The sequence below is a fragment of the Gorilla gorilla genome, chromosome 14, assembly GCF_029281585.2.
Source record: "Gorilla gorilla gorilla isolate KB3781 chromosome 14, NHGRI_mGorGor1-v2.1_pri, whole genome shotgun sequence".
Taxonomy (NCBI): Eukaryota; Metazoa; Chordata; class Mammalia; order Primates; family Hominidae; genus Gorilla; species Gorilla gorilla.
In genome coordinates this window covers 55,902,593-55,929,865 of record NC_073238.2, presented here as the reverse complement: position 1 = coordinate 55,929,865, position 27,273 = coordinate 55,902,593, and the positions used below count along the sequence as shown (strand labels likewise).

At 39.3% G+C, this 27,273-nt stretch overlaps 1 protein-coding gene across 2 annotated transcripts in view; it reads left to right on the top strand.

The window, feature by feature from the left end:
* The window catches only part of VWA8 (von Willebrand factor A domain containing 8), a 391,686-nt gene that overhangs the window by 320,720 nt on the left and 43,693 nt on the right, over positions 1-27,273 (top strand). For both annotated transcript variants that reach the window (XM_031001353.3, XM_055360043.2), the window contains one exon: positions 24,352-24,460. In XM_031001353.3, coding sequence (XP_030857213.3) covers positions 24,352-24,460 — 109 coding nt within the window. The remainder of the gene's footprint in view (positions 1-24,351; positions 24,461-27,273) is intronic.

The window sequence follows — 27,273 nt, the reverse complement described above, 5'->3', positions numbered from 1 at the left end:
CTTTTTTTTCACATCTATCTAGCACTTAATAATTTCCAAATAGATGGTTATGCTCCTCAAAACTTTCATTTAAAGGAATGTGTTTAGAAATTTAAAAATTCTTCTGAGCCAAAAAAAAAAAGTCTTTTAAGCCCAATCTCCATAATGACTTTTTTTGTGCAGTCTTCATTTTCTTCAAACCTCAAACTACTGTCACCTACATTCTCAGACAATATTCCAGTCTTGTGCTTCTCAAAGAAAATGGAAGATACCAGAAGGGAGCTCCTTTGACTTCCCAAGCTCAGTTCTGCAAGCCCATCTGCAGCTGTACCAGCCTCTCCTGTCTCTTGTCAAAGGCCTGTCTTTCCTCCCTCCTGCTCAGGCACTGGCTCCATCCTTTGACAGCTTTTTCTCTGGGATCACATTCTCTCTCTCTTACTTATGGATTCCTCCCATCAGCATTTAAACATGCTCTAATATTTTTCTGAACCCCGCAGATCTTACCTCCTATCATTCTAATTCATGTAATTCGAATCTTTTATAATAAAGCCTCATAAAGGGATTATCTACACGCACTGACTACTTTCGGACCTCCATTCACTCACCTCTTATTCCAACAGGGCCCTGCCTCCTCCATCTGCAAAATTGTTCCTGCTGAAGTCACAAGTAACTTCCATGTTCTAAATTCAGAGGGCCCTTTCACTCATCATCTTATTTAGCCCTGAGTTGCATTAACTCAGCACGCTCCCTCTTCATTGAAACCCGGTCTTCTCATGGCTTCCATGATAATCCCGATCTCCTCCCAGCTTCCCTCTTGTCTGCTTCTTCTCAGTCTCCTTCACTGATTCATTTCTCCCCTGAGCCCTTTTCACTTTAAATTCTCATTTCAGGCAACTTCATTCACTTCCGTGGTTTCAGGTGGTTGGTAGTTGTAAAGTACATTAACAAATAGAGCAGTCATAGATATGGTAGGAGTTTACAAAAATTTGTAGTAGAAAAATAGAATGAGTTCTCCATTTCTTCTGTTTTATTTAAAGTAATTCTTTAATGCATCATATATTTGAATGGTAGTTTACATTTTTTCAAACCGTCTTTACGTAGATATAAACAGGTTTCAAGCTGGAAATGTCATAAGGGGTTATGTCTGCATGCAACTCCCTTCATTCTGTAGATGCAGAAACTGAAATCCAAAGAGATTAAGGATTTTTTTTAGAGTCACACACTGGTTTGTTTCTTGTTTGAACCTCACCACTCCATGAGGGCGAATGTACTTATTACCATTTAAGAGAATAGAACACCAAGATTTTGAGTGTTTGAATCTTGTATGAGGTTTCATAGCTCATAAGTGGTAGAACTAGAACTAAAACTCAAGTCACCTGGTTTCCAGCCTGCTGCCATGCATGATACTGCTTCTTTGCAATTTTAGGATTGTTGCAGTTAAATTATTTTTAAAACTGAGATTGTCTTTAAAAAGAGAGAGACAAACACAACAATAACAACAGCTGCATCATGTACTATTACAACATGGCATGATTGTGGGGGAAGAAGACAGGGAGGAAGAGTTTTACGTAATAAAAATTCTAGTCATACTTAAAGATTGAGTTGGATTGTTAATTTGTTTGTTTTTTATAAATGTACATACCAATTACTGGTGAATTGGTAACACAATGCTAAACACATTTCTTCCTGATGTTCTTTTTTTATTATTATTTATTTTTTTATTTCTTTTTTTATTATACTTTAAGTTTTAGGGTACATGTGCACAACGTGCAGGTTTGTTACATATGTATACATGTGCCACGTTGGTGTGCTGCACCCATTAACTCGTCATTTAGCATTAGGTATATCTCCTAATGCTATCCCTCCCGCCTCCCCCCACCCCACGACAGGCCCCGGTGTGTGATGTTCCCCTTCCTGTGTCCACGTGTTCTCATTGTTCAGTTCCCACCTATGAGTGAGAACATGCGGTGTTTGGTTTTTTGTCCTTGTGATAGTTTGCTGAGAATGATGGTTTCCAGCTTCATCCATGTCCCTACAAAGGGCATGAACTCATCATTTTTATGGCTGCATAGTATTCCATGGTGTATATGTGCCACATTTTCTTAATCCAGGCTATCGTTGTTGGACATTTGGGTTGGTTCCAAGTCTGCTATTGTGAATAGTGCTGCAATAAACATACGTGTGCATGTGTCTTTATAGCAGCATGATTTATAATCCTTTGGGTATATACCCAGTAATGGGTTGGCTGGGTCAAATGGTATTTCTAGTTCTAGATCCCTGAGGAATCACCACACTGACTTCCACAATGGTTGAACTAGTTTACAGTCCCACCAACAGTGTAAAAGTGTTCCTATTTCTCCACATCCTCTCCAGCACCTGTTGTTTCCTGACTTTTTAATGATTGCCATTCTAACTGGTGTGAGATGGTATCTCATTGTGGTTTTGATTTGCATTTCTCTGATGGCCAGTGATGATGAGCATTTTTTTAAGTGTCTTTTGGCTGCATAAATGTCTTCTTATGAAAAGTGTCTGTTCATATCCTTCACCCACTTGTTGATGGGGTTGTTTTTTTCATGTAAATTTGTTTGAGTTCATTGTAGATTCTGGATATTAGCCGTTTGTCAGATGAGTAGATTGCAAAAATTTTCTCCCATTCTATAGGTTGCCTATAGGTAGTTCCTTTTGCTGTACAAAGCTTTTTAGTTTAGTTAGATCTCATTTGTCAATTTTGGCTTTTGTTGCCATTGCTTTTGGTGTTTTAGACATGAAGTCCTTGCCCATGCCTATGTCCTGAATGGTATTGCCTAGGTTTTCTTCTAGGGTTTTTATGGTTTTAGGTCTAACATTTAAGTCTTTAATCCATCTTGAATTAATTTTTGTACAAGGTGTAAGGAAGGGATCCAGTTTCAGCTTTCTATATATGGCTAGCCAGTTTTCCCACCACCATTTATTAAATAGGGAATCCTTTCCCCATTTCTTGTTTTTGTCAGGTTTGTCAAAGATCAGATAGTTGTAGATATGCAGCATTATTTCTGAGGGCTCTGTTCTGTTCCATTGGTCTATATCTCTGTTTTGGTAGCAGTACCATGCTGTTTTGGTTACTGTAGCCTTGTAGTATAGTTTGAAGTCAGGTAGCGTGATGCCTCCAGCTTTGTTCTCCCTGATGTTCTTAATAAGGAAGAATACATTTAGCAGTGATAAGTTCTAACTTCTCTGGTTATTGGAATTTTTCACATAAATCTTTGTGTGCTCTGATTGGTTTATTTGGCTTTGATTTAAGATGAGGTATTTTATGATCATAAACCTCAATGAATATGTATCAGGCACGAAGGTTATTCTGGGTGCTGTAACAAGAACTGTAAGATCACAGACAAGGGGCTCTTTGTGGATTAATAAGCTATCACTTAATCACTTCTAACTCAGCACCCCCCTGCTGTTCCTTCTGCCTGAAATCTCCACCCTCCTGCGCTGTCTAATTCTTACTCATTCTTCAAGATTCCTCTTGAACATTACTTCTTCCAGGAAAATTTCTCTGACTCTTCTGCTGACCCCTAGCCTCTGGGGTAGGAGCTCTTCTGGTTTGCTCCACTACCATATTGTGCTGACCCCTGGCTGAGGATCCCACCTGCTCTCTGCACTAATTATTGAGTACAGATCCCCTCCCAGTTCTGGCTGAAAACTCCATGAAGTGCAGAACCAGGTCTCATTGGGCTTTGTATCCTCAGCATCTAGCAGAGTGCCTGATTCATAGCCAGGGCTTGTTAAATAAACTACAGGCAGGTGTGCAGACTAACCGGCAAGGAAGAAAGGGAGTCACTTAAAGCTTTATCTTAATTATGTATGGACATAGTTTTTAAAATTAAATGTATAAGACTTGTTATGAAAAATAGCTCAGATGCAAACACTTTCAACTCTTTTTGCTGATTTATTTTTTGCCCCCATATCTCTAAGTAGCATACTCATGTTTCTTCTATCCATTTTAGGCATTATCTTTTTACTTCAACCACAGACATTCAGGATTGAGCACTCTTTCACTTTCCCATCCCTACATATGATACACACTTAATATCTCCCTATTCCTATTCCCTATCCCAATGTCAGATATGCACTTACCCCAGTAAATTCATAGTAGAATTTTAGTTAGAATAGTGTTCAGATTTCACATTATAATAACTAAATAAAATATTATCAATCAGCAGAACCACACAGTGTACTTGAATTGCATTTCTGCCAACTGTCCCCCTCATTTTTTTAGGTGAAGAAAACTAAGAGAAGATAAGTCATTTTGGCCAAAACCACTTCACCAGTTAGTGCCAGAACGAGGATCAAAAGTCAGTCTTCTAATTCCTGATAAAATGTTTCTTCCATGACATCAAGCTGCCTTTCAAAAAAATTTTCTTAACTTCAAAATCTTAGTGAACCAATTTGAAGAAAAGCTAAACTTTAATAAAATCATATAAAAATATTATTTAAACCTAACTTTCCATTTTATTCAAATTGATCCCTGGCAACTTGTAAACTAAAACTGAAGTAAATTATATAACAGCCAAAGGAAAAAATTTAGAGCTAGAAATAATTTAGTCTTTTTTTTTTTTTTTCACTTTGAAGATGAAGAAACTAATGTGCAGAAAGCTGAAATGACTTGTCTGGCATCACACAGAGAGTTATGGGCCATGCTAGGCTGAAAAGCAGGCTTCAATTTTCATCCCAGTGCTGTCTCTGCTGTAAACTCCCACACTCTCAAACACTGCTGATTCCTCTCAGGCTCTTTCCTTCATTTAAAACGTTTCTCTTACAGATTCCTAGCCTCAAACTCTATCTATATTAAACTTCTTCATCCCAAAAAATAATGCTAAGACATGTCAGAATAAGTCAAAAATTGGATATAAAGTGTGTTTCTGAAAACCAGGGTTCTGTTAAGCTACCTCACATGACTACACAACTAGAACATTGCACTGTGTTAGGTCTTGGGGTGCAATCATATAGTAGAGGGAGACAGACATGAAAAAATTCCTAAGTGTCATGAAGAATTATAATAATGCAATAGAGGATAGTACAGGCTCTGGAGGACACCAAGGAAAGTCTGGTGCCACCCTACTCACCCTAGCTCAGCCCAAGACCCTGGGTTAATCTACAGTCTCTTCACGTAGTGTTCTCTCCTCTCCCCTCTGTTTGATTCTCAGCATTGCCTGCTGACCAAGCCACGGCACCCATGGCCAAACATACACAACTTCATGTCTCAAAGTTTGTGCTGCCTAAAGCCCTCAACATCCCAAGACAGGCGCTGCTAAGGGAATTCTCAGATGGGGCACAAAGGGAGATAAGTGGGAGGGGTATAGGGAGAAAGAGGGAGCCACAGGAAGCAGAGGCAGAGGAACTTGTTGGGATGGCATCCAGGACTCTAGTCTTTTTAGGAGTAAGAATTTCAAGGTATAAGTGGGAAACAAACAGATTTACATGGTTAAAGAAAATGGAGAACTAACACAAAGGAGGAAATGACCAACCCGCCTATGTACGATTGTAGAAACCCCTGATTAATTACAGTCATTATGTGAATTGTTTGTGTGTTTCTGATTACCATGCAGCTCAATATCAGTGATATATAATGTAAATATATATCAGATCAGCTGTGCCCTAAATTTAATTAGAAAGCTTTACCAACTGATATTTAGTATTCTTAATTTGTTGCTCACGTCGTAAGAGCCTTCACAACCTAAAATTAAAAGAATGTTTCAAAAAAGTGAATTCCAATGGTATTCTTTTCTCCTACCCCAAAGTTCCTGCTTTCTTTCTAACTTGCCCCCATAAGTTCCAGGAGAGCAGTTATCAGGCTTCCATATGTTATTGGTGGCTTATATACCACTGCGGTCATTCTGTGGCTTTGACACAGCCGCAGTGGCAATGGCCATGCAGTCACTAGATATTTAGTGACTAGATATTTAGTCACTAGATATTTCCTGAGCTTCTGTGATGTACCAAGACTGTGCCTGGTGCTGAAGATGTTAGGAAGAATAAGATGCAGTCCCTTCCCTCCAGATGTTTACACCTAGAATCCATACCAGCTTATATATCTAGCCACATCTTCCTACATACCCCATACCACTGATTCATTGCAATGCTATTTATCCCTGAAATATTTCTTCAAAAAATGTATATGTGTGGATGTATATATACATATGCACATACATAAATGTACTATCATAAAAGAGTACATTACGGTTACTTCATGTGTCAAGTTTTCCCATGCTCCAAGTGCTGTTTCATACTCTGTATTGGAGCCAGCGCAGCAACCTGGAAGGTTCCCTCACACAGTAAGCCTCAAAGCCCAAAACCACAAATGCCCTTAGCTACTGAGTGATGTGTTACCTGCTCCTGAGTTGTGTGTGTGCAGTGCAGATTGCTTATTTCTCTGTGGCCTTTCCTTATGTTATTATTTTGTATTCTTACAAATAGTTTTGAACCATAGTGACTGTCAAAAAGTATGTAAGTGACAGTGCCCGGCCTGCTGGAAGCAAAGGAAGATTGTTATTATTGGGTGTTCCAACATATGTTTCACAGGAACTCCAGGTGCCTTGAGGAAATGGTTGGAAAAACTCAGGGTAAACATCAGTAGGCAATGGATTCATAAGCATTATTGTGGCCTATGATGGTAAACCACCAATTGTAGGAAGCATCCTGGAAGAAATGATGGGTAACAGTATAATGTGACTTGTAGTAACAAAGAAAATGGAAAAAGCAGCAGCCAAGATTTGATGCTAGAAATACCTCTCCAGAGGGACTATAGCATTATAACCTGTCCGTCACTAATTCAGCTAGCATCCCTGTCTTCAGAAAAGAATTCCTCATGCTAAATTCTTTTGCATGTAGGTGCTTCCAAGAATCTTTAGGATCTGGGTCATATTAAATCCCCCTTTTGCTTCTACCTACGGTCATGGTAATAATGGCTTGTCTACCTACCCTCCCTTTTCCTGGTACCCTTAACACCTCAGAGAATTCTGTTGGGATGGAAAACAGAATAGCTTTTAAAAATGCCGAACAGATTTGATATTTTGAGAAAAGCACAGTGCTTCAGTATGAGATTGAAGTCACCAGGCCAAGAAATGCCATGAGAGATCATTGAGCTTTAATAATGAAGTACGTGGCATTAAATGTCTTTTGCCAGGACCACCTTTTATATACCAAAACCAAAGCATCTGCATACTGTTTGCTGTAGTCAAGGTTGTTATGCTTTGCTAACTTCTTCCTTGGCTATGGAGGTCTGATGGTTGGGCTTTAATTTACCATAGTGTTGAATGTTAACCTTTTGAAGGCTCTTAAAAGAGGCAAAAATAGAAAGGGTAGACTATGTGAAGACCTGATAGCTTGCCCTACCCATGCTGTCTCTCAATCTAATTAGCGGTTGTTCTTGTGTGAGTGTTAATACTGAGTGTGAGTCTGTGAGGAGGCAGCAGGAAGGGTGCATTTCCATGCAGTAAACCAGTGCTGTGCCAATTGTTTGCAATTTTTCAACATTTGTTTTTGACACTCACCTACACACAATGATAACATTTGGTTTCCCTTAGAGGTTTGTTTATAAGTATAGCATCTTAATCCGTGAATCATCCTCTTGACTTCATCATTCTGCATTCCATATTCCCAGATTTTCCAAAAATCTTCTTCATCTTTCATTCCTACTTGAATTTAAATAGAAGAGAATGAATAAATAAGGTACTCTAAGTAAAATGAGCAGTTACTTTGGACGAGTTCAACAAGCCTATAATTTTATTTTGGACAGCCTTTCAAACAACTCTGTTTGGACCAGGAAGTAAGAAGAGAGGTCATCACCTATAGACTCAGAGGCTATGACAGGGAGTCCATGTAGGGCCCAGTGAGGAGCTCGGCCTGAAACTAACTGAGCTGAGACCTTGGTAGGGGTCAAAGTCAAGCTGAGGGTGAAGCAGGATCAGGATTTAAGAACAACCTGGAGCCAACAGGGTTTCCTGCGCCTGTTAGAAGATGGCTCTCTAGGCCAGGAACAGTGGCTCATGCCTGTAAGCACAGCACTTTGGGAGGCTCAGGTGGGAGGATCGCTTGAGCCCAAAGGTTCAAGACCAGCCTGGCCAACACGGCCAAACCCCAGCTCTACAAAAAATACAAAAATTAGCTAGGTGTGGTAGCGTGTGCCTGTAATCCCAGCTACTTGGGAAACTGAGGTGGGAGGATCACCTGAGCCTGGGAAGTTGACGCTGCAGTGAGCCATGATCGCACCACTGCACTCCAGCCTGGGTGACAGAGTGAGACTCTGTCTCAAAAAATAAAGAAGAAGATGGCTCTCTGCTGACCAGTGGCCCCACTGTGTGCCAATTATGGGCTGGCAGGCAGAGCTGGAAAGAGTCCCATCAGGCACTCAGATGACACTTTACTGTGGAAAAGATTGTATGCAGATTAAATTCTTAGTTTCCTGTTACTGAGCAGACTCCCATGCTTGCATTCAATACATATTTATTTAGCACCTCTTATGTACAAGGCTATATGTATATACCACTGTTAACAACTACTACATCAGATAATAAAAGGTAAAGTAAAATATTAATAAGCTTTTTTTCTCCTTTTATCCCAAGTCTGTAAAATATATAAAGTTTTGCTCATTTTCACTAGACTGGGTGTTTTTGTTGCATGATAATAGCACTTACTGAAGAAGGTCATTCCAGTGAGAAAGTTCTTTGTCAGAGATTTTGTAAACTCAGAAAAATAATAAAGATGCCTATAGGGATGTGTTTCAGAACATCTAGATAGAAGGGGAGGGGGAGTGGCTTTGGTTATAGTTTCAAATGTTTTTAAATGTTTATCAAGCATATCACTTGTGCTAGAAATCAAAATATTCTTAAGCCTCTACGAGTGTTCAAGCAGAAAGAAGAAGGAGGGTGAGACTGATTTGGGTTGGTATAGAGAGATGGAGGGTGAGACTGAGTTGGGTTGGTGTGAAGAGGTAGAGGGTGAAACTGGGTTGGGTTGGTGTGGAGAGGTGGAGGGTGAGGCTGAGTTAGGTTGGTGGGGAGAGGAGGAGGGTGAGACTGAGTTGGGTTGGTGTGGAGAGGGTGAGACTGAGTTAGGTTGGTATAGAGAGGAGGAGGGTGAGGCTGAGTTGGGTTGGTGTGGAGAGGAGGAGGGTGAGACTGAGTTGGGTTGGTATGGGGAGGTTGGCAAAAGGGTCCAGCTCACAGTCAACAAGGAGGGGCTGATAGTTGATTTGAAGACGCCCATGAGAAAGGAAAGAAACCCTTTCTATGCCAGAAGACAGGACTTCTACAAGACAAACCATGGACCATTCATTCTCCTTCTCACCTGTATTATCACAAGTCGCCCTAATAGGCATTTGTCTTTAGGACCAGGGAATAGGCCTCATATGCCCCCATCCCACTACCTCTGCCTCCTTACTGATTCTCAAAGTTTCTAACAAAGAAAACAAGGCTTTATTTTTCAGTTACTTATAAAGGCACTTAAAATAGAAATGCCCACTGAGGTTAATTATTTAGTGTGAATGAATATCAGCTACAGTATAATTTGTAGCTATGAGTGACCAAAAGTCAGATGCTTTTCTGCTTTTGAAGGGTGTTGAGGGATTAAAGAGGGCAGAGGGTCGCTGAGTATTTGAAGGCAAATATTACCACCAAGCCAGGGAAGAACTGAAGATAAATTGCATACTTAATGGCTTTGCAGAGGTTGAAGTTGAAACACATAGAAGCTACCTGTGCAATAAAGGTATTTTTGTCATGTGTTATCATTGTAGAACATACTGGGTATTAATGAAAACTGGGTGGTGGTCAGCCCTTTTTGTTGTTGTTATTTAGCCAGCTGACTTCATGTGAGAAAACATCATTCCTAGGGAAATATTATGTGACTTTCGTTGTATATATCTATGAAAGAAATTTATTTTTTCAGGCTACTGTACACTTTTATTACAGTATTGAGAACATAATTATGATTTATTAATGTTAGCATACCAGGTTAGGGCAGTTGTTTTCTTGGCATGTTTAGAACTAGAAAATCAGGAAATAATTTTTATTGATCTCATAACAAGCATAAGAATATAGAGCTGAAAAACTGGCCACTTGTAATTAAGCTGCTCTGTTCCCTGTAATTTTTAGAGCACAATACAATGTTATAGCTCTTTACTTTTTTTTCCTTCCATATTTTATTTTAGGTTCAGAGGGTACATGTGCAGGTTTGTTACATGAGTAAGTTGTATGTCACTGGGATTTGGTGTACAAATGATTTTGTCACCAAGGTAGTGAGCATAGTAGGTAGCTTTTCAGTCTTCATCTCCTAACCTCCACCCTCAGGTAGGCCCTGGTGTTTGTTGTCCCCCCGTTTGTTTGTTTGTTTGCTTGCTTGTTTTTGTTTTTTGTTTTGAGATGGAGTCTCGCTCTGTCGCCAGACTGGAGTGCAGTGGCATGATCATGGCTCACTGCAACCTCCACCTCCTGGGTTCAAGTGATTCTCCTCCCTCAGCCTCCCGAGTAGCTGGGACTACAGGCGCACACCACCACACCCAGCTAATTTTTGTATTTTTAGTAGAAATGGGGTTTCACCATGTTGGCGAGGATGGTCTCGATCTCTTGACCTCATGATCTGCCCACCTTGGCCTCCCAAAGTGCTGGGATTACAGGTGTGAGCCACTGTGCCTGGCCTGTTGTCCCCTTTTTTGTGTCCATGTGTATTTAGTGTTTAGATCCCACTTATAAGTAAGAACATGCACTATTTGACTTTCTGTTCCTGCATTAATTTGCTTAGGATAATGGCCTCTAGCTGCATTCATGTTGCTGCAAAAAACATGATTTTATTTTTTTTATGGCTGCATAGTATTCCAGGGTGTACATGTACCACATTTTCTTTACCCGGTCCACTGTTGATGGGAGCCTAGGTTAATTTAATGTCTTTGCCATTGTGGGAAGTGCTACAATAAGCATATATGCACATTTTAAATGTGTATAAATTTATGTGCATAATTTATATGCACTTTATAAATGTGAATATATATACATTGTTCACATAAATGAACAATTTATATTCTTTTGGGTATATACCCAATAATGGGATTGCTGGATTGAATGGTAGGTAGTTCTGTCTTAAGATCTTTGAGAAATCTCCAAACTGCTTTCCATGGTGGCTGAACTAATTTACCTTCCCATCAGCAGTGTATTAGTGTTCCCTTTTCTCTGCTACCTCTCTGGCATCTGTTATTTTTTTACTTTTTTTGTTTTGTTTTGTTTTTTGGAAGGAATGAAGGGTTTTATTGAAAATGAAAGGACACTCCACAGCATGGACCTGAGCATAGGAGCTCAAAGGCCCTGTTACAGAGATTTTGTGAGTTTAAATACCCTCTACTTGGGGTACACCCTATGTAAATCAAGCGGATGAAGTAAAGTTACAAAGTCATTTACTCGGTGTATGCCCTATGGAGAGGATATTTCCTGTTATAGCTGAAGTGTGAATCGGCCTATGTTCCCTGCTTCCAGACTCTATTTTCCTGCGTCATCTCCCCACTTAGAGATGTGATCCTCGTAAATCTTTATGGGAAGGAGAGGGACCGATGGTCTTTTTTTCTGTAACTGCTTCATGCTGACTTGGGGCGTAGTCTTTACCTATTGGGGATCATGGAACTCTCACTCTGCTCTATCTAGTGGAGGCAGGGTAGTTTCTTGATGGCCAGCGGTGGTGTCTTCACCTGGAACTGGCTGGAGCCTTTGTTGCATGATCATCTGAAGCTTGATGGTCTCTCATGGTTCCAGTGGGTGCACTGTTCCAGTGTGGAGGGGCCCTTCTCAGTTGCAACACCATGAACCCAAAGTTCAAGGTCCCGAAGTTTTGTTGTAGTGTGGATGGCAAGGACAGTCTTTCTCTGATGTTTCCAGAAGATTCAAACCATAAAAAGCTTTTTTTTACCCTTTTGCAAGCATGCCAGGCTTCTAGGTTCTCTCTCCCTGAGCGGCCCTAGCGAACCTGCTTGACTCTTCCTCCTGGCTGGTTCACCAAAATACGTTAACGGTGGAGGGTGTCCAAGTTATTGGTGTCTTGAACAAAGAATTGGACAAAACACACAAACAAAGCAAGCAAAGAATTGGGGTTTTATTGAAAATGAAAGTACACATTACAGTCTGGGTGCAGGCCTGAGCATAGGGTCTCAAAAGCCACTTTTTGACGTTTTAATAATGGCCATTCTGACTGGTGTGAGATGTTATCTCATTGTGGTTTTGATTTGCATTTCTCTAATAATTAGTGACATAGAACATTTTTTCATATGCTTTTTGGCCACATGTACGTCTTCTTTTGAGAAGTGTCTGTTTGCCTATTTTTTAATGGGTTGTTTGTTTTTTTTTGCTTGTTGATTCATTTAAGTTCCTTATAGATTCTGAATATTAGATCTTTGTTGGATGCATAGTTTGCAAATATTTTCTCCCACTCCATAGGTTGTCTCTTTTCCCTGTTGATAGTTTCTTTTGCTGTGCAGAAACTCTTTAGTTTAAGTAGGTTCCACTTATCAATTTTTGTTTTTGCTGCAATTGCTTTTGGAGTCCTTGTCATGAAATCTTTGCCAAGGCCTATGTCCAGAATGGTATTTCCTAGGTTTTTGTCTAGGGTTTTTATAGTTTTAGGTTTTATGTTTAAGTCTTTAATCTATCTTGAATTGATTTTTGTATGTGGTGAAAGGTAGGGATCCAGTTTCAATCTTCCTCATATGGCTAGCCAGTTATTCCAGCACCATTTATTCAATAGGGAATCCTTTCCCCATTTCTTGTTATGGTTGGCTTTGTCGAATATCAGATGGTTGTAGGTGTGCAGCTTTACTTTGGGGTACGTTAACCTGCTCCATTAATGTATGTGTCTGTTTTTATACCAATACCATGCTGTTTTGGTTACTGTAGCCTTGTACTATAGTTTGGAGTCAGGTAGTGTGATGCCTATGGGTTTGTTCTTTTTGCTTAGGATTGTTTTGGCTGTTTGGCTCTTTTTTGGTTCCTTATGAATTTTAAAAGAGCCTTTTCTAATTCTGTGAAAAAATGACATTGGTAGTTTGATAGGAATAGCATTCAATCTGTAAATTACTTTGGGCAGCATAGCCATTTTAACAATGTTGAGTCTTCCTATCCATTAGCATGGAATGTTTTTCCATTTGTTTGTGTCATCTCTGATTTATGAGTGTTTTCTTTTTAATTTTATTATTATACTTTAAGTTTTAGGGTACATGCGCACAATGTGCAGGTTTGTTACATATGTATACATGTGCCATGTTGGTGTGCTGCACCCATTAACTCGTCATTTAGCATTAGGTATATCTCCTAATGCTATCCCTCCCCCCTACCCCCACCCCACAACAGGCCCCGGACTGTGATGTTCCCCTTCCTGTGTCCATGTGTTCTCATTGTTCAGTTCCCACCTATGAGTGAGAACATGCGGTGTTTGGTTTTTTGTCTTTGCGATAGTTTGCTGAGAATGATGGTTTCCAGCTTCATCCATGTCCCTACAAAGGACCTGAACTCATCATTTTTTATGGCTGCATAGTATTGCATGGTGTATATGTGCCACATTTTCTTAATCCAGTCTATCGTTGTTGGACATTTGGGTTGGTTCCAAGTCTTTGCTATTGTGAATAGTGCCGCAATAAACATACGTGTGCATGTGTCTTTATAGCAGCATGATTTATAATCCTTTGGGTATATACCCAGTAATGGGTTGGCTGGGTCAAATGGTGTTTCTAGTTCTAGATCCTTGAGGAATCGCCACACTGTCTTCCACAATGGTTGAACTAGTTTACAGTCCCACCAACAGTGTAAAAGTGTTCCTATTTCTCCACATCCTCTCCAGCACCTGTTGTTTCCTGACTTTTTAGTGATCTCCATTCTGACTGGTGTGAGATGGTATCTCATTGTGGTTTTGATTTGCATTTCTCTGACGGCCAGTGATGATGAGCATTTTTTCATATGTTTTTTCACTGCATAAATGTCTTCTTCTGAGAAGTGTCTGTTCATATCCTTTGCCCACTTTTTGATGGGGTTGTTTGTTTTTTTCTTGTAAATTTGTTTGAGTTCATTGTGGATTCTGGATATTAGCCCTTTGTCAGATGAGTAGGTTGCGAAAATTTTCTCCCATTTTGTAGGTTGCCTGTTCACTCTGATGGTAGTTTCTCTTGCTATGCAGAAGCTCTTTAGTTTAATTAGATCCCATTTGTCAATTTTGGCTTTTGTTGCCATTACTTTGATTTATGAGTGTTTGATTTGTGTGTGTTTGTGTCATCTTTCAGCAGTGTTTGTAATTCTCGTTGTAGAGATCTTTCACCTCCCTGGTTAATGATATTCCTAGGTATTTTACTCTTTTTGTGGCTATTGTGAATGGGATTGCATTCTTGATTTGGCCGTCAGCTTGGACATTATTGATGTATAGAAATGTTACTGATGTTTGTACATCGATTTTGTATCCTGAAACTTTACTGAAGTTGTTTATCAGTTCTAGGAGCCTTTGGGCAGAGACTACAGGGTTTTATAGGTATAGAATCATATCATTGGAGAAGAGAGATGTTTGCTTTCTGTCTTCCTATTTGGATGCCTTTTACTTCTTCATCTTGTCTGATTGCTCTGGCTAGGACTTCCAGTGCCGCGTGGAATGGGAGTAATGAGAGGGCATCCTTGTCTTGTTTCAGTTCTCAAAGAGAATGCTTTCAGCCTTTGCCCATTCAGTATGATGTTGGCTGTGGGTTTGTCATAGATGGCTCTTATTATTTTGAGGTGTGTTTCTTTAATGCGTAGTTTGTTAAGGGTTTTAACATAAAGGGATGTTGAATTTTATTGAAAGCCTTTCCTGCATCTATTGAGATGATCATGTGGTTTTCGTTTTTAGTTCTGTTTATGTGATTAATCATATTCATTGATTTGTATATGTTGAACCAGCCTTGCATCCCAATATTAAAGCCTACTTGATTGTGATAGATTTGCTTTTTGATGTGCTGCTTGATTTGATTTGCTAGTATTTTGTTGAGGATTTTTGCAGCTATGTTCATCAGGGATATTAGCCTGGAGTTTTCTTTTTTCATTGTGTCTCTACCACGTTTTGATGTCAGAATGATGCTAGCTGCATAGATTGAGTTAGGGAGAAGTTCCTCCTCCTAGATTTTTTGAGAATCATTTCAGTAGGATTAGTTCCAGCTCTTCTTTACACATTTGGCAGAATTCAGCTGTGAATCCATCTGGTCCAGGAATTTTTCTGGTTGGTAGGTTTTTTTATTACTGATTCAATTTCTGAACATGTTATTGGTCTGTTCAGGTATTCAATTTCTTCTTGGTTCAATCTTGTGAGGTTGTATGTTTCTAAGAATTTATCCATTTCTTCTAGGTTTTCTAGTTTGTGTGCAGAGAGGTGTTCATAATAGTCTCTGAGGAGTTTTTTTTGTATTTCTCTGGAGTTGGTGGTAATGTCACCTTTCTCATTTCTAATTGTGTTTATTTGGATCTTCGCTCTTATTTCTTTATTAATCTAGCTAGCCATCTATCAATCTTATTTTATTCCTATGAAAGAAATTTCTAACCTATGGGTACAATAACCTCAGACAATATTTTGTTTTAGGCAGGTATATTCAGAACCTTATCATAGCCTGTATCATCTTGTGCTGTGACTTTGTTCCCCTTTACACAATATCCTCCTAGAAGCAAAGATCCTGTGTGAGAAATCTCTGTATCCCACATGAGTACTAGATGCACCACACACATACATAGGAATGTTTGCACAAGAGTATGAGTGAATGAATACATTCAGTTGCCTGTTAATCAATCAAGAAGATAGTGGGCAACTGTAATAATTAGGATTTCTGTGCTGATGTTGTTATGGTAATTTTTAATGTCAGAAAATTCAAAGCATGTCTCGTTAGAAGTAGGACATCCTCAGGAAGATCAAGACAGTAGCTTCTGCCCTACTGCCTCTCACTCATCCCTTAATGCATGAATCAGTTAGTTTGCATGCAGTTGACTCCAAGTAGCAGAAAACCCAAATAACAATGGCTTAACTATAAGGACATGTATTATTTACTTATGTAGGAGATTAGAGGCAAGTGACTTCAGGGCTGGTTCAGCAGCTCAACAATGTCATTGGGGCATAGACTCTTCTAGCCTTCTAATCTGCCATCCTCTTGTTAACACATGGTCACCATGTGGATGCTACAGCTCTATGCATCATATTCTCACTCAACTGTGTCCCAAGGCAGGAAGTGGGTGTATGTGTATGTGTGTGTGTTGGAGGGGACGAGAGAGCAGTGCATCCAGGACAGTGAGAAGCTCTTCTCACAACCATCTCTTCTTTTACCTGGGAAGGCTTCCTAGAAGCATCCTGACAGACTTTCTCTCACGTCTCAGACCACGTGGCTTCCCCTAGACCAGTCACTGACAAAGGATAATGGGATTATTGTGCTTAATTCCAGCCAAGCATGATATATCCGACTTCTGTTTAAAAGGAAAAAAGAGGAAATTAACGTGAGGTAGGCTCACGTGAGAAATGTCTGCTTTGCCACACCTAGTCTCCAGCTGTGTTGTCCAGTCATACCTCCAAAAGCTCACTTTTCTTCCAGGATTATAATCTGGCTATTTATATCATTTTATTGATGGTTTTTAAAAGTCATGAACTCAAGGAGGAGCCTAAAATATATGGGCCTTGCCCAGAATTACAGGGCTTCAGTGAGTCATGTCCCTTCCCTGTGCTGGCTTTACTCTGGAACATTTTTATGAGTTGTAATTTACAAGATCCATGTTTTTTCCATTTTAATTCACATGTAAGGGGATAATGATTCTTACGATTATAGCACACTTACCTAAAAGAAAGCAGATTGTGTCAGCTGTGAGAAATACATCAAGGGGCTCAGCATCGGGTAGCATCAAAAGTTATAAGGGGCCATAATATTTTCTTTTTTGGGGAAATTTTTGATCCCTTTAAGTGAATTCAGTAGTGTTTATTTCAGTAATTGGAATTACTTACTTCAGCTTTTTCTAGATGAAACCAGCTCTCAAAGGAAGTACATTCCAAATGCTGTTCAACGCGCACATGAAAGCAAACAGCAGCTTATCAACTTTCTGAATGGCTAGTGGCTGTCTACCACATGGCTGTCCCGGGAAACAAAATTCCTCAAATGATAAGCCTCCCCGAGTATGTTCCAGTTTCTTTCTGTCCTGGGTTGGACTGTCCTAGAATTCCTGACTTGCATCTTTTATGAATCATTGTCAATTGATGTAAGAGGTGTCCTAAAATGGCTTTGAAAACTTCTTGACATATGTACTCCTCCCATCCACCTAAAGAAATATATTCCTGTGAGTGAGTGAGTGGCATTCATAAAATGACACAAAATTAGATAAGCTCTCTACGTGCCTTCCTTCTAATTAAACATCCCTGGAATTGTCCCTGGAACATATCAGGTTTTGGCTGATGTTTTTGTCAAGAATTTGTCGATTTTGAAACATCTCTGGGCTCCTATTTGGGGTTGGTGTGAAACTGCCTTGTGTTGGCAATGTGAACAGCCCGATTTCCCAGCAGACGACCTGGCAAGACACACAGGTGGCAAAGAACATGCCAGTTCCTTTCTGCCCAGAAATTTTGTCACCTGTCTTCTGCCTCCCTGATGGCCATTATAGGTTTCTTTGCAACTTCAACAGCGTAATTTTGAAGGTAACTGAGGGAGGCTATTTGAGGGGCCTTTTCTTTTACCTTGTGCCTTCATTTGTAGTACTTATTCTTAAAAGACTGTTCTCTTACAGCAGAATAACTGGATTGTGTGAAATGTCTTAGGGAGATAATATTTGATGAAAGTAAAGTTAGTAGACACATAGGAATTTGCCTTTCATACCTCTTCTGGTTTTTTAAAATTTATTTTTAAATAGTGTACCAGAATACACACACATGCCCCACAAAGTGAGGAATGGTGTTCAGAATGGTTCTTCCAATTGTTTAGACTATTTTTGGAACTTCTCTTTTAGAATTGGCCTACAGAAGAGTCTTAACGCATATAAGCAAACTACAAATGCTCCTTGACTTACAATGGGCTTACATCCCAATAAACCCATCATAAGTTAGAAATATGGTAAGCTGAAAATGTGTTTAATACACCAAATCTACCAAACTTCATTGCTTAGCCTAGCCTATCTTAAACATGCTCAGAGCACTTACATTAGCCTACAGTTGAACAAAATCATCTAACATGAAGCCTATTTTATAATAAAGTGTTGAATATCTCATATAACTTATTAAATATTATACTAAAAGTGAAAAGCAAAATAGTTGTATGGGTAATTGAAGTATGATTTCTATTGAATGTGTGTATTGCTTTCATCCCATTGTAAAGTTGAAAAGTTATGTCAAACCATTGTAAATGAGAAGCTGTCAGTTGTCTCATTATTATATAATTGTAACTGGTTTTAATGAAAACCCTACTTTGATCACCTTATTTACCAGATTTGAAATCACTGAATCAGTCACAGCACATCAAAGCTGGGTGTAATGGTAGAAATAATTCAGTTTAACCTCCTTAGTTTCTGATGTGAAAATGAAGGTCCAGAGAACTTACTTGACTTGCCAAAGTTTACCAGCAAGTTAGCAAATAGCTTCCACCAGAATTCAACTCTAAGTGTCATTTGACTATTTATTAAAAATCAAATCTGTTTTTAAAGAATACATAAATGTCACTATGAAAAATATTAAAAACCAGCCATAGATTCTGAAGATCCTTCTGAAAGCAGCCCAGAAGTCCTTGGGGCTGTGGCAGGACTATTGTAAAAATTGTGTCTTTCATTTAAAGCAGTGTGTAGAGGGAAATTTATAGCACTAAATGCCCACAAGAGAAAGCAGGAAAGATCTAAAATCGACACCCTAAAAACACAATTAAAAGAACTAGAGAAGCAAGAGCAAACAAATTCAAAAGCTAGCAGAAGGCAACAAATAACTAAGATTAGAGGAGAACTGAAGGAGATAGAGACACAAAAAATCCTTCAAAAAATCAATGAATCCAGGAGCTGGTTTTTTGAAAAGATCAGCAGAATAGATAGACCGCTAGCAAGACTAATAAAGAAGAAAAGAGAGAAGAATCAAATAAATGCAATAAAAAATGATAAAGGGGATATCACCACTGATCCCACAGAAATACAAACTACCATCAGAGCATACTGTAAACACCTCTATGCAAATAAACTAGAAAATCTAGAAGAAATGGATAAATTCCTAGATATATACACCCTCCCAAGACTAAACCAGGAAGACGTTGAATCCCTGAATAGATCAATAACAGGCCCTGAAATTGAGGAAATAATTAATAGCCTACCAACCAAAAAAAAGTCCAGGACCAGACAGATTCACAGCAAATTCTACCAGAGGTACAAAGAGGACCTGGTACCATTCCTTCTGAAATTATTCCAATCAACAGAAAAAGAGGGAATCCTCCCTAACTCATTTTATGAGGCCAGCATCATCCTGATACCAAAGCCTGGCAGAGACACAACAAAAACAGAGAATTTTAGACCAATATCCCTGATGAACATCGATGCGAAAATCCTCAATAAAATACTGGCAAACCGAATCCAGCAGCACGTCAAAAAGCTTATCCACCAAGATCAAGTTGGCTTCATCCCTGGGATGCAAGGCTGGTTCAACATACGCAAATCAATAAACATAATCCATCACATAAACAGAACCAAAGACAAAAATCACATGATTATCTCAAGAGATGCAGAAAAGGCCTTCGACAAAATTCAACACTCCTTCATGCTAAAAACTCTCAATGAACTAGGTATTGATGGAACGTATCTCAAAATAATAAGAGCTATCTATGACAAACCCACAGTCAATATCATACTGAATGGGCAAAAACTGGAAGCATTCCCTTTGAAAACTGGCACAAGACAGGGATGCCCTCTCTCACTACTCCTATTCAACATAGTGTTGGAAGTTCTGGCCAGTGCAATCAGACAAGAGAAGGAAATAAAGGGTATTCAATCAGGAAAAGAGGAAGTCAAATTGTCCCTGTTTGCAGACGACATGATTGTACATTTAGAAAACCCCATTGTCTCAGCCCAAAATCTCCTTAAGCTGATAAACAACTTCAGCAAAGTCTCAGGTTACAAAATCAATGTGCAAAAATCACAAGCATTCCTATACACCAATAACAGACAAGCACAGAGCCAAATCATGAGTGAACTCCCATTCACAATTACTACAAAGAGAATAAAATACCTGGGAATCCAGCTTACAAGGGATGTGAAGGACCTCTTCAAGGAGAACTACAAACCACTGTTCAACGAAATAGGACACAAACAAATGGAAGAGCATTCCATGCTCATGGATAGGAAGAATCAATATCGTGAAAATGGCCATACTGCCCAAGGTAATTTATAGATTCAATGCCATCCCCATCAAGCTACCAATGACTTTCTTCACAGAATTGAAAGAAAACTACTTTAAAGTTCATATGGAAACAAAAAAGAGCCCGCATTGCCAAGACAATGCTAAGCAAAAAGAACAAAGCTGGAGGCATCACGCTACCTTACTTCAAAGTATACTACAAGGCTACAGTAATCAAAACAGCATGGTACTGGTACCAAAACAGAGATATAGACCAATGGAACAGATCAGAGTCCTCAGAAATAACACCACACATCTACAACCATCTGACCTTTGACATACCTGACAAAAACAAGAAATGGGGAAAGGATTCCCTATTTAATAATGGTGCTGGGAAAACTGGCTAGCCATATGTAGAAAGCTGAAACTGGATCCCTTTCTTATACCTTATACAAAACTTAATTCAAGATGGATTAAAGACTTCAATGTTAGACCTAAAACCATAAAAACCCTAGAAGAAAACCTAGGCAATACCATTCAGGACATAGGCATGGGCAAGGACTCCATGATGAAAACACCAAAAGCAATGGCAACAAAAGCCAAAATAGACAAATGGGATCTAAATAAACTAAAGAGCTTCTGCACAGCAAAAGAAACTACCATCAGAGTGAACAGGCAACCTACAGAATGGGAGAAAATTTTTACAATCTACCCATCTGACAAAGGGCTAATATCCAGAATCTACAAAGAACTTAAATTTACAAGAAAAAGCCAAACAACCCCATCAAAAAGTGGGCAAAGGATATGAACAGACACTTTTCAAAAGAAGACATTTATGCAGCCAAAAGACACATGAAAAAATGCTCATCATCACTGATCATCAGAGAAATGCAAATCAAAACCACAATGATATACCATCTCACACCAGCTAGAATGGCGATCATTAAAAAGTCAGGAAACAACAGGTGCTGGAGAGGATGTGGAGAAATAGGAATGCTTTTACACTGTTGGTGGGACTGTAAACTAGTTCAACCATTGTGGAAGACAGTGTGGCAGTTCCTCAAGGATCTAGAACTAGAAATACCATTTGACCCAGCGATCCCATTACTGGGTATCTACCCAAAGGATTATAAATCATGCTGCTATAAAGACACATGCACACGTATGTTTATTGTGGCACTATTCACAATAGCAAAGACTTGGAACCAACCGGCATGTCCATCAATAATAGACTGGATAAAGAAAATGTGGCACATATACACCATGGAATACTATGCAGCCATAAAAAAGGATGAGTTCATGTCCTTTGTAGGGACATGGATGAAGCTGGAAACCATCATTCTGAGCAAACTATCATAAAGACAGAAAACCAAACACTGCATGTTCTCACTCATAGGTAGGAATTGAACAATGAGAACACTTGGACACAGGGCGAGGAACATCACACACCAGGGCCTGTCACAGGGTGGGGGGCTGGGGGAGGGATAGTATTAGGAGAAATACCTAATGTAAATGACGAATTAATGACTGCAGCAAACCAACATGGCACGTGTATACTATATGTAACAAACCTGCACGTTGTGCAGATGTACCCTAAAACTTAAAGTATAATTAAAAATAAAATAAAAAATAAAAATAAATTGTGTCTTTATGATTAAAAAATAAAGTATCTTCTTATTATTTAAAAAAAAATGTATCTTGGCACAGTGGCTCATGTCTGTAATCCCAGCACTTTGGGAGGCCGAGGCGGGTGGATCACTTGAGGTCTGGAGTTCAAGACCAGCCTGGCCAACATGGTGAAACCCTGTTTCTACTAAAAATAAAAAAATTAGCTGGGCATGGTGGCAGGTGCCTGTAATCCCAGCTACTTGGGAGGCTGAGGCCGGAGAATTGTTTGAACCTGGAAGGTGGAGGTTGCAGTGAGCCAAGATTGCACCACTGCACTCCAGCCTGTGTGACAGAGCAAGACTTCATCTCAAAAAGAAAAAAAAAATAGTATCTCCATATGTAAGTTCCATTCTGTTTGTTTAAAAAAAATTTAGACTGTAATGATACCTTTCATATAGTTTTTTTGTTTTGTTTTGTTTTTCGCAAAGTGCTGGGATTGCAGGTGTGAGCCACCGCGCCCAGCCTCATATAGATTTATTAAATTAGCAACAGAATAAAACTCTGTACCAGTTTTGAAATGTTCTTTGTCCTTCTCATTTCTCATGGAGTACATCTAGAGGGTGCTGCAAAGATCTCTAAACAGGATCTCCAGGTCTGAGGCAAGCTTGTCCCTGAGCTGCGCTGTCTGATGAGATGGCCACTGGCACACATGGCTATTTAAATTTAAATTTTAGTTAGCTAAATAAAATTTAAAATTCAGGTCCTCAGTCGCACAAGCCATATTTCACATGCTCACAGCCATATTGAGCTAATGGCTAGTGACTACCATATTGGTCACCTCAAATATAAACATTTTCATCAACACAGAAAATTTTATTGATTAGTGCTCTTCTGGAATTCTTGTAGCCAGTATATGTGTTTTAATTTACTGCTTATCTCTTACATTATTTATAAACGAGTTGAAAAATGGTGGCAAGTTTTTGGGAAAGTATTTTAAATGTTTATTTTTTTCTCTAAATGTTCCTAGCTATCTTGCTTGTTTAAGAAAACGAGGAAAAATTATTTTCACTCATTTTTAGAGCATGATTATGTGTGTGGAATTTATATCAATTGTCATGTCTGGCTGCTAAATTTTCTTGCAGTATGCTGAAGTTTTGGCAAAAACTTTGTTGATCCTGCCAAAGCTATTTGCAGAAAAGTCCAGTTAATTAAAATCCCTACGATGTCCTAACACTTGAAATGAACCAACTTGGACATAAGACAGTAGAAGTTGTCTTGATTTTATTCTGAATGGCCATTTTATTTGCAAAGACCTCAAATTACCTACCTAACTGCCTTAATCCCAACATCAAGAATGAAAATCCCATGTACCAACATGGAATGGTTAACTCTAAAGACTGACTTCAGGCCCATTTATTTGTAAGCTCTCTTGTTCCACTCTAAGCAGTTTGAGGGCAGGAACCAATCGTCAATGGCTTTGTAGGCCCCATGGTACCTCACAGAATGTTCCATCAGTACATTTTCTTTAAGTCTTATTTGAACAAATGAATGAGAATTTGATCTTGTCTTCTGGGAAATCATTACATCTGAGAGCAGGCTCATGGTGTGCATAAAATGTGAATGCTTTGATTTATTTTTATTGTGGAGTAGTATCTACTGAACTGACTAGGATTGAAATTTCTGTGTGGTTGTCACTCCTTTTGGTGACACTGTACTGAATGAAATAGGAAGCAATGAACTTCAGGCTCTCACAGAGGAAGGCTAAAGTACTTCTTATTCTATTTGAATTGCAGGAATCATAAATCTAGTTTTACAATAAAGATGAATTAGGAAAGCTACAAAATACCATAATAAAAATTGAAGTGGGTCAAAAAAATAAATAAGCAGTTTTTAGTATATAACATAAATCTATCACTAAGGCATACATACATAACTTTTTGTTTTTCTTTTCCATATATTATATGTAAAATGGCATCTCTCAGAGTAATGGGATTTCTTTGAAAACAGAATGGGTAAGTGTGTATATAATGACTCAGCTGGATCAGCTAGGTGGTGATCCTTTTAAACCACTGGCAAAATATCCCTCTCCAGTGAGATCCATTTTCCCTGCATCTGGTAAGTCTCATGCCATGTGTAAATGCTCACAGCTTGGTTTGCACCAGAAGAATTCTGTAGCTATAATGCAGTCCAGCTCCTTTACTTTTCTTTAAGAGTTTTTTAAAAAATTAGTTCTTCTTCCCAACTAGATGGATGTTGGAATCCATCTGATGGAATTTTTGCCAAATACTCACAGCATTTATCAAGTCCAGTGGCCTGAGGTTATGTGATACCTTAAGGACTTAGGAGAAAATAATTTTTTTTCTGTCATGCAGTCCCTGGTGTTTGTCACAGGATAGTAAAAATGTCTCAATTCTTCATTTTTAGATAACAATCAACAGAGACAGTGGTGAAGATGTAAGCTCCCCCAAACACGGGAAGGAGGACCCAGACAACATGCCTCACGTGGGCGGCAACACTTGGGCTGGTGGAACAGGTTGGTAGCACAGGCATTCTCCTGAGTCAGCCTTCCCGAGGTTTCCCAAGCCCATTAGGCCAACACATCGCCCCTGAGAAGACTCAGAGACCGGCTTTCCTTCTCAGCCTCCCTCATTACTCAGTTGGATTGTTGTCTTGCCCTCTGCCCCAGCGTGACATCAAGGCATGTGAAGAGCCTGGCATTTGGAGTCCCACAGGCTCTGCCACCCTGTGACCTAAGAACATGCTGACCCTCCTGGAGTTGCTTCATCAGTCAAAGGGGGATAGTGTGAACTACCTTAAATTGTGGTGAGGATTAAATGAGATTACGATTGTTAAGCACTGAGCACAGTGCCTGGCATGAAGAATATTTTCACTAAAGTGTTAATCCCTTCTTTTAAATTCCATGACCTTGGGATCATGCCAGAAATCCACAGTAAATTCTTTCTTGAGCAACTGACTGAAAAGAAATGGTCCTTGTCTTCCACATCTTCGAAGTATGTTGAGGATGCAAGATTTCGAGATAAGGCTGGTTGCAGTCTAAACCGATGGCCGACTCCTTCCTCTTGGCTGCCCAGCTAGGGCATTGTTCCCAGGACTGCCGTCTTCCTTTTTCCTCTGCGGCAGCTGGAGCAGACACATCTGCGAGTCCACAGGAATAGGGCCAGACTGTGTGCGCACTGTCTGAGCTTATCTCACCATGAGGAGTGCTGGCAGGAGCTCTGTACTTCACCTTCCTTAGGATGGTCTGTGCCTCTTGGCCTTGACAGCCTCGGGAGGAAATGGGTTTCTCTGCTGAGACAATGTGCTATCAAATAGGCCTGTGGACTTCTTGCCTACTCTGTTTATTCATCAAGCATCAGCTTTAAAGTAAGGCTATTTTTAGAAATGTCCTTTGATCTGGAAGTCAGCGTCAAGCCAACAAGATTTAATCCACATGGAATGCATTGTGGAACGAGCTGGCCAGATGTGGTTTCCCAGCAGTGGACTACTCTGGGGGAGAAATTCCTATTTGTTACCAAACTTGAATTTACTAGCTCACATATCTGTCCAGATTGAGGCTACATTTGTTTCACCTGGCTTTTAGTTTTCAATTGATCAAGGCTCCTTGGCTTCAATTTCTCTTTTTCTCTCTGCCATTCTTTTCCCTCAGAATTCTTTACTTTGAACTGAGCTCTGGCCCAACAAGTCATTTGATTCCCCTTTCTTCATCAATGCTCCTCCCTTGCCCACCCTCCCCATTATCTTCTGAAGTGGTTTGGAATGTCCAGGCTTATGCCCTGCAGTCTTAGAACCTCTGGTAAGCACTTTCATTTAAATAGTACAAATTAAAGGCTCTGGGAAGTGGAGATCATGAAGAGCACCTCCTGCTCCACCCCAGTGTGACTTTGCCCGGGGCCCTGCGACTCAGGTGGCCAGTCACTCACACCAGCTTCTGATGGTTCCACCACTTTCTCCCTTTCACCAGAATGATAACATCTCAGCACCTAGGAAGCTTTCAGCTCAAATTCATGATCCACCTATACTCAGGATACCCTCCTGTAGGAAAGGAGTTAGATCCCAGAAACACCTTTTCCTCCTATAGCTCATTGTCACTGTCCAGTTACTGCACCCCTCTGCCTATTGGCTGGCCATGAGTAAGAAATGGGAGTCACACACATCCCAGAAGGAATTTTCCACCACCCATTTCTAAATAAAAGTGAAATATGTTCCAATCAAAAGATTAAAGTAGTGTAATTAATAGGCAGTTCTCATGGTATTTCCCAAAAGGAAATGACCTACCTGGACTTTCATAAGGAAAGCAGTTCATATTGAGTTCTTGGTTTTAGTTTTGTTAGACCAGTTAAAGCTCAGTGGTAAGGTGGAGGTGGGGGTGGTGATGGTGAAAGAAAAATGTAACATAATTTACCCAAAGTCTAAAAGCCTTCAAATTTTCCACTTTATAAAACTAGAAATTGCCTAATTCTGTATAACTAGGCTTTGTTTAATAATATTAGTAAAAGCAGTCCATTATATGGCTTTTATTATGTGCCAGATAACTGCTCTAAGCATTTTAGCTTCATGACAATCCCATGAAGTAAATAATATTAGTATCCCCACTTTATAGAGAGGAGCCTGAGACACAGAGAAGTTAAGTAATTCCCCAAAGATAAATGGCTGGTGGGTTGGAGCCAGGATTCAAACCCAGGCAGTCTGGTTTAACTATATCATAATATACTCTACAATAGCAGTGTATTATAATATACTATACTGCCCCTCCAATATTGGATTCTCTTCTAAGGTCTCAAGTTATATGTGAATGAACAAAAGAAACAGATTACTAGTATTCTAATCTACCCCTAAATAGGGGTGACAATCTTATAGCCCAAAGGCCAAATCTAGCCAACAGATGTGTTTTTTTTTCTCTGGTCCATGTAGTGTTTTAAAATAATTTCAATTTTCATGTATTTAGACAAGGTAAATCCTAAGTTAGCCAATGTCCCCACCACTTTTTATCATATGACCTACCTGGCCTTACAGGCATTTACAATATGAACAGTTCACACAATGTTATGTTATAAAACGTAATATGTATATGTAATATGTATTATGTAAACTTGAGTTTCTATTGAAAGACTGTTCTAAAGCTGGTGGTGTTTATGTTATATATTGTTCAAACCAAAAGTCAAAGTCGGTGTAATAATTGGCTTCTAATCTTGGCTAAGCCAGTGATACGAGGTCCTGAATATGTCATTTAGCCTCTCTGTGCATTATTTTTATAATTTGCAGAACAGAAAAAAACAGTATTTATAGCTTAACTGTCTAGGTTTTTTAAGGAAAACTAAGGTAATA